The sequence below is a fragment of the Eptesicus fuscus genome, chromosome 16 (genome assembly GCF_027574615.1).
Source record: "Eptesicus fuscus isolate TK198812 chromosome 16, DD_ASM_mEF_20220401, whole genome shotgun sequence".
NCBI classification, from domain to species: domain Eukaryota; kingdom Metazoa; phylum Chordata; class Mammalia; order Chiroptera; family Vespertilionidae; genus Eptesicus; species Eptesicus fuscus.
The window spans coordinates 51,121,261-51,130,116 of NC_072488.1; the positions used below are offsets into that span (position 1 = coordinate 51,121,261).

At 36.3% G+C, this 8,856-nt stretch overlaps 1 protein-coding gene across 1 annotated transcript; it reads right to left on the bottom strand.

Annotated features, from left to right (window-relative positions):
- Window positions 1–2,849: 2,849 nt before the first annotated feature.
- Window positions 2,850–3,464, bottom strand: LOC129151930 (procathepsin L-like). Its single transcript, XM_054728540.1, has one exon. It carries the CDS (start codon window positions 3,462–3,464, stop codon window positions 2,850–2,852), a length of 615 nt encoding a protein of 204 aa, XP_054584515.1.
- Between the last annotated feature and the right edge of the window lie 5,392 nt (window positions 3,465–8,856).

An 8,856-nucleotide genomic window follows, 5' to 3' on the forward strand; every position in this document is an offset into this window, starting at 1 on the left:
AGTTCGTAGATCTCTTCCAAGCCCATTCTCAATCCACTGCACCACTCTCTCGGCCGCATTTCTCATTCTTTTTCATTGTTTCAGCATTTTGGGTCTTGGACTCACGCCCTTTCCTCAGGGTCTGCCGGCTTACTTACCAGAGGCTTTCATTTCTACTCAGAACACAAAGAACACACTGGAGTTTACAATCAGACATGGACTGATTTAGTTTAGGTTTAAGCAAATTATGTAAATTCTGAATCCCTATTTCCTCTTGGGGGAAATGTTTAAAATGTGTGTGCAAAGTGTCCAGTTCATAGTAGGCACTTTATAAATGTGGGTTCTTTTCCCTCCCAATTTTCCCAATCTTCTATAAGTCATTCTGAAGAAAATGTTTTAATCCTGAGAGAGGGAACCAGAAATGAGCAATGCCATATGATTTCTGAATAGAACTCACATTCTCCTGAATAATTTACCTGTCAGAATAAAGAATTGTGTTCACCAATGTTCATTCTAAGAACTGGTTGCACTCTAGGAGACGTGGTGATGAAAAGGACATGCCTTCTCATTCACTTGCACAGCACAACATGTGTCTGTCTGGTGAATGTTTCTATAGAAACAGAAGAATGACCGCTGAGGCAGGGGTACCCGGGAATCTCTTTATGGAGCCTTTTTCTTCCCCTTAGCAATCAGCAGTCCTGGGTTTGGTTGAGCCTATAAGTGGACAGACATTTATTTGAAGCTGCATGAATTCCAGAGGAATCAAGCTCAAAGTGAAACTTCAACATATAGCCTTCAAAGTTCAGACAGAAAGAGGGGAGCTTTGGACACATGTTGCGCTGACACTAAATCAGAGAAAATGTCAATCACCCATTATTCAGTTAAACTGATACTAGTAAAGCCAGTAGAAATGCCATGCATCTGTAGTCATGTTACCCATGTAAATTTCTTGGAGTAAAGAGGTGGTGGAACACATCTAGGTATATTAACCTATGGAAGAGTCATCTCATCCTACATGGTAACTAACAGATGGTCCTGTAGACTTTAGCATTTCCAGGATTGGCAAGCTCCCTATTGGTAAAAACAGTTCTTTCCACTCTTGGACAGCTTTCCCTATATTTTCCAATTTCATTGAGACTTGCTTTCTTTTATTTTCCAGGCAGAAAAATAACAGTGAAAATAATAATCTTGACTATGTTGGTTTGGGAAGTGGGTGCAAGTGTGGGATAGGGAGTCTGTTAACCTTGGAAGAAGATGGTGCTCATAAATTTTCTTGGTTGTTAATTTTCACCAAAAAAGGTTTTGTTTTTCATTTTCAGAAATATTTAGGCTTTTCTGCATCTCACAGCTATGCTTCAGTTTAATGTAATTCATTTCTTTAACTGTCTAAGAAGAGAGATATAATGCAGAAATATTTGTGTGTGTGTGTGTGTGTGTGTGTGTGTGTGTGTGTGTCGATATGAATCAAGTGAGTAAAGAGTTGGAGAAACTTATTTGAGTAATTTTATTTTAGAATAAAATATCTCAATCAACTGCACCAATACCTCATTTCCTATACCAAATACACTCAAATTTTAAGGCTTGTTATTCTAAGTCTGTGTATAGAAAATGGGGGTCGGGGGACAAGGGAGAAAGAACAGAACAAATAGCTTTAGTTAGTCAGGAAAATGATAAACTTCAAATAATCATATTGACATTTTCTTTATGTCATTACTTTAGTCCTTGAAAGGCCTTTTAATTCAAAAGTGGCCTGGTAAATATAAACTATGATTACTAGAAGTAATTAGATGATATGTCCAGAAATATTCAATAATTGTTATGAAAAATATAGAACAATTCACAATATGATCACTTGGTTGATAAAATTTGCAGACTAGATAGAAAGCCAAAAAGAAATATAAAGTGATAACATTGGCAAATATGTTCTCTCATGCAGTGGGCTTTCTTGTTTTGTTGATCGTTTCTTTTGCTGTACAAAATCTTTTTATTTTGATGTAATCCCATTTGTTTATTTTCTCTTTAGTTTCCATTGCCTTAGGAGCTGTATCAGTGAAGAAATTGCTTTGGCACATATCTGAGATTTTTCTGCCTGTGGATTCCTCTAGTATTTTTATGGTTTCCCGTCTTATGTTTAAGTTCTTTATCCATTTTTAGTTTATTTTTGTGTATGGCGTAAGTTGGTGGTCTAGTTTCATTTTTTTTTCATGTATCTGTCCAATTTTCCCAATACCATTTATTGAAGAGACTGTTTTGACTCCATTGTATGTTCTTGCCTCCTTTGTCAAATATTAATTGAGCATAGTGGTTTGGGGTCGATTTCTGAGTTTTCTATTCTATTCCATTGGTCTATATGTCTGTTCTTGTGCCAGTACCAGGCTGTTTTGAGAACAGTGGCTTTGTAATACAGCTTGGTATCTGGTATTGAGATCCCTCCTACTTTGCTCTTCTTTCTCATGATTGCTGCTGCTATTTGGGGTCTTTTTTTTCCTTCCCAGATGAATTTTTGGAGAGTTTGTTCTAGGTCTGTGAAGTATGCCACTGGTATTTTTTAAAATAATAATAAAAATTAAGTTTTATTTTAAAAGGTAAAAATTTATACATCCTTATAAAGGAAGTGGTAACATTTTCACCAATGTAAAATGTCACAGAATTCAAGTCAGTTTGCATCTTCAAGATTCAAGTGTTGTATCCCATTAAGTAAAATGTGGTCAGTTTTAAGATAGAAATGCCTCATCTGGATATCCTGTCCTCAATCAAGCCTTTCTTTATCACCATAATCTCACACAGTAGGGTAGCTGGCCGCAGTGGCGATTCCACAGTGGTTGTTCCGGTCTTTGGCCATCTTTATGTAGCCATTCTTGCCCCAAGCTTCACCCCAGCTTTGCTTGATATGAATAGGACTCCTCTGAGTCCAGGCCGCCGTTGGACTTCACATACTGGAAGGCATTATTCATTAGGCCACCATTGCAGCCTTCATTGCCTTGAGCCTGAGAGCAGTCCACAAGGTTCTGTTCACTCAATGAGATAAGTTTGCCAGTTTTCCGGAACATCTGTCCTTCAAGGGCACCAGTTGCACTAAATGCCCAACAAGAACCACATTGACCCTGGTTCTTCACGGGAGTTACATAGCCTTCTTTCCTCCAATCCATGGTTGGGGGGATTTCAGCAATGTAAGGTTCCCGGAACACTCTCCTTCCCTTGTGCTTCTGGTTTTCTAGGCCATTCCTCAACTGTGTGAATTCTTCGTTGGTCATGTCACCAAAAGCATTCATTGCCAAGGTGAAGCTCTGTCTCCCTAGGTTGTATTCTTGGTTGTGCAGGTCGATCATTTTCATATTCTTCTCCCATACTGATCTCCTCCATCCTTCTTCATTTTTTCTGTGTGTTGCCTTCCACCGGTGCCATCGTGCCTCCAAACTTCCATAACGTTTTGGAGCAGCTGAAGCTCTTCCTAAGTAACGGGCAATCAAGAAGAATGGATTCATGTTTCAAAACCTTCCCGGGGCGCAGCTGAGCAGGCACTGGCAGCACGTGCGGGTCCAGGATCTCTGACTGCCAATGGTATTTTAATGGGGAGTGCATTGAATCTATAGATTGCTTTGGGTAGTATGGACATTTTAATGATGTTGATTCCACCAATCCATGAACACGATATGTTCTTCCATCTGTTTATGTCTTCCTGTATCTCTTTTTTCAGTGTCCTGTAGTTTTCTGAGTACAGGTATTTTACCTCCTTAATTAAGTTTATTCCTAGGTATCTTAATTTTTTTTGGTGCAATGGTAAATGGGATTGTTTTTTAGTCTCTCTTTCTGTAAGTCCACTATTGGTGTATAGGGAAGCATCGATCAGACCCTCAAACCTCAGAGGAAAGGTAGAGGAGGGTGGGGGTAAGGGGGAAAGATCAACCAAAGGATTTGTATCCATGCATATAAGCCTAACCAATGGACACAGACATCAGGAGGGTGATGGCATGAGTGTGTGGGCGGAGGGTAAGGGGCAATGGGGGGATAAGGACCCATATGTAATACCTTAATCAATAAAGAAAAAAGTGATATAAAAATAAATATAAAGTTAAAAAAGCAAAAGAAAAACTAATCACAGAGTAAACTTATATTTTTTCTGCACATTTTGTTGTCAATGTAATTTTCTTTTATATGTTTTTATAGTATTTAAGACTGCAATTTTAGTTAGAAATTAGACCTTTTTGATTATTCATTATTCCCTAAATCTATTAACATCCTATATATAACCAATCTCTTCAACTGATTCCATCACACCTTTTCCTCCCAAATTATATTTATATGCTGCTGGCTTGTGCATATATAAGCTCCCTAATGTTCTCAAATTTTCCTGGAATGTTTCCCCAAGCATCATGCCTTACCTAAAATCTGACATTCCTCTGATATATCATCACATCCCCTGTCCAGATGAGCCTTCACATCCTCCCACATCCTCGGTATCTCATGTTCAAGAGCTGGGGATGTCTTCATTCTCTTTCCTCAGTATCTCTTCTATGTCATAAACATCCCGTTCATTTTCTAAAATTCTTAGCTCTTTCCAAGTTTATGCCATGTACCTATAACCTTTCTTTCCACATCAGGTTGCTGAAATCTATAGGCATCCTTCATTGAAATTGTCCATGTTCAGTTATTGACAACCTCATCTCCAAAGTCCTTTTCATCCTGTCTATCTCAGCCACACAACCCCATAGATATTTTTTTATTAATTATAAACACAGCAAATTGCCAACATAATGAATTGTCTGTAGCTTTCTATATTCCCAGCACATCTAATTTAGGTTGACATTGAAAGCAACATTTGGCCTTTGTGGCAAAGTGTTTGTCAAACATTCCCCAAACAAACTCCTTTGGAGCTAATTCAGTTCATGTGGTTAACTCTGGTTAAAGTATAGGCAGTAAAAACAGACTGTGCATTTTCTGTTTCTTGTTTCTGCTTAAATAACTCTGGAAGCCATGCTTTGAGATGACAGTATCAGAAAATGGAAGCAATCTAAACCAACCAGTCACTAGGTGGAATAATATTCTCACTAATACATTTCAAACTTCTCTTAGAAATTATCTTTTTTTATTCTAGTTAATGGAAATTTGAGAGATTGTTTGTTGTGACAACCAGCAGTAATTATCCCTACTAATTCAATATGCTCTCAATTACTATCTCTTTAATTCTTTGTTTGTTTGTTTGTTTATCTAAGGTATTACAAATAGTAGTACATATGTCTCCTTTTTCCCCCATTGACCTACACCCAGCCTCCCCTAACCCCTGGCACATGCCCTCCCCTCACCCCCCCCCCCCAGTGTCTGTGTCCATTGGTTATCCTTATATGCATGCATACAAGTCCTTTTATAATGAACATCATAAACTGATGAAAAAAAATAGATACAGAGACAAAGAAGCATCAAACAGACTGTCAAACTACTTATTTATTTTTATGCAGTATTTAAAACTACTTCCCTTTCCATCCAACTAACATTTTTATAACACATACTCATATTCAGAATTTTATCGATTCACCCACTTCTTTATCTGTCATAACCTCAACCCGAAATGCAACAAACCAATTGCACTCTCTATTCCTGCACAAAGCCGCCTGAATGTTAAGTACTCCTTTTAAGGAGGCTTTATAACATCATGGTCACCTCCTTAAAAGGAGTACTTAACATTGCAACACATTTGATTTCTCCAGTGTGTGCACTTGAAGAAAAAAAAAAAAAAAGCTATGGCATACTTGAACCACAAAACTAAAATTCAGCTAATATTTCCATGTTTTATTGAAAAAAAATTAGAAACAATTAAGAAAGAATTCCCTTATCAAAAAAACAATTAATCATTGTTCTTTTCATCATTGTCTTCTTCCATTAACTTTCTTCTACTTCCTTACCATGAAAGGTGTGCTCCTCTTTGTATGAAATACTAATACCTTCACATGTGTTCCAGATTCTACCTCTAATTTTCTCAATGAACCCAGTACCCTCCTCAAATCTCTAATAGTTAATCTATCAGAAAATATCCCACATTTGTTTCACGTATCCTCTCAGTTATAGTCCTAGTTCTTGCTCTACATCACACTTGATTTTTCTGAAAGAATAGTTTTAACATCTGCTGTATGGACTTCCTCACCAACAATTCATTCTTCAGTGCATAATTCCTATTCACACTATTGCAGCAAAACTGCTCTTAAGACACAAATTGACCACTGTATATTAGCATCCATTAGGAGATTTTCTCTTCTCTTGTTTTTAGAACTCAATAGCATACAATAGGGTTGAATACTTTCCCCTCTTGAAACACATTTTCATGTTCCCAAATTGTCAATACCTCTTTATTTCCCCCACTAACTCCTACTATTCTATCCACGTGCTTGAGTTCTTCCTCGTTGCACCTTTTTGCTATGTATTCTGTCTTCCTGGATGACTTCATTCATTTTTGTGTCTGTGAATATCATTTGTAATACCTTAATTAACAAATTTTTCTTTCCTATTTTAACCTTTCTTCTGAGGTCAATTGACTGTTTGATATCTGCACTTAGATACCTCATTGCTTCCCAAACTTACCATGTCCAAAACAAAATTCTAGATGTTTTCCTGTATTTCTATTCATTTCTGTAAATATTCTTCTACCAGAATATGAGAAAACTATTTCATTATTGTCAATTCATTCTACTTCAACCCATCATTCAATTTATAACCAAGTTTTTCCATTTTATATCCAAAATATAGTTAACACACTTCCATCTAAATTTTCACAGGTACTATCACATCTCTCTTGTACTATCATAAACATTTTTTAGCATTACCACCCCTCCTTGTCTCATCCCCAATTCATATCAATTTTTCTGCATAACTGCTAGAGTTTTATTATTATTTTAAAGCAAAATAGGATCATGTCACACACCATGTAGTAGGTTTAAACTATCTACTTGCTTCCCATTGCACTGAAAATAAATCCCAAACATTTTTTATGGACTACAAAGCATTGTGTGATCACACCCCTAGCTAGTTTTTCAGGTTTATCAAATAATTACATTTCTCCTTTACTTACTATGTTCCAGGTGTCTTTCCTTTCATTTTTAAAATAAACATTTATTTTTGGAACAGTTTGACATTTATATACAAACTGAGAAATGGCCCTGGCCAGTGTGGCTCAGTTGGTTGGGTATCATCCAGTGTACCTAAATGTTGCTGTGTTTGATTCCTGATCAGGATTCATGCCAGGGTTGGGTGCTCCATCCCTAGTAGGGGACATGCTGGAGGCAGCTGATCTATGATGCACTCTTTCATTAATGTTTCTCTCTCTCTCTCTCTCTCTCTCTCTCTCTCTCTCTCTCTCTCTCTCTCCCCTACTCCCTTCCTTTCTCTCTAAAAATCAATAAACAAATCTTAAAAAATAACAACTGAGAGGTGTATTAAAGTTCCTATAAATCCACAGCCAGTTTCCCTTATTATTAACATCTTATATTAATATGATATACTTGTTATAATTAATGAACTAAATATATGTATTATTAATAACTAAAATTTATACTTTGACATTATTCTCCGAATACCATCAGGATACTGCATTCGATTTAGTCATCACATTTCCTTAGGCTCCTCATGACTGTGACAGTTTTTCAGACTTACCTTCTTTATGATGACTTTGATGATTTGAAGAATACTGGTTAGGTATTTTGCAAAATGGCCCTCTATTGGGATTTGTCCGACCTTTTTTCATGATTAGACTTGAGATTAGGGTTTGGGGGAGAAAGACCAAAGAGATAAACTATCCTTATATGAAGGATACTCAGGTTCAAAATAACTCATAACCATTGATGTTGACCTTGATAACCTGCCTAAGGTAGTGTTTGTTAACATTCTCCACTATAAATTTATTTTTCTCACTTTTTAAAAAATTATTTTGGCTGGGAGATTTGTTCCTTCTCTCCTATTTATTAACTTATTTAATTATGCATTTATGTCAATATGGACTCATGGGTGTTTATTTTATACTTTGTGTATTAATCCAGTGCTATTTTATTTTGTTGGTTCGATTCCCCGAGCTTTGGTTATAGGTAGCTCTTTTTGTTGGTTCTTATTTCCCATTATTGTGTGGTTTTGTTTTTCTGTGCATTACTTTACTTCTTTGTACTATAAGATGTTTCATGTTCATCTTGCATATTTAGTGTTCCTGTCCTAGACTCAGCAATTTCTCCAAGGAGCCCTGGTTCCTTTTATTATAGAATATTATTAGAAAACAAAACTGAGATGTCATTACTTCTAGGTTCTTTCAGCTGACAGAGCATGAAAATATATGTGTATATCTATACATCTAGGTATATAGATTAGTATACACACATACACACAGACACACACACGCCATGGGTACCTACATTAAGCTAAAAATGAGTTTGTTCTGATGTTTCCAATGCTAATTCATTACCACTAGGATTTTTACAACCTTCTCCCCTTGCTTATCCTTAACTTCCTGCTATAATAATGAAACACAGTTGCCCACCACCATTGCCAACCAATTACTTGTTTCCAGGACGTATGTATAGACACATCAGAATTGTTAATTTATTTCCCCAGGCAATACAACTTTATCAACTGGAGCACAATGCTTATGTACAGTACTTTTGCCTTTAGTTTTACAGACTTTACTTTCCAAATATACTTAGGTCAGCAGCTTTCCCCCCATCCAATTCAGAGGTTCTTTCATTACATTTATTGATGTTGTGTGTTTTTTTTCACAATTCACATTTCATTCTGTTTTCTACTAAATTCCTAAATATTTTTATAAATTTTCATACATCCAGATTCACTCTATTTGCCATAAAGTTCAATGAGTTGTGACAAATATATCATGTAATATGTTTACAA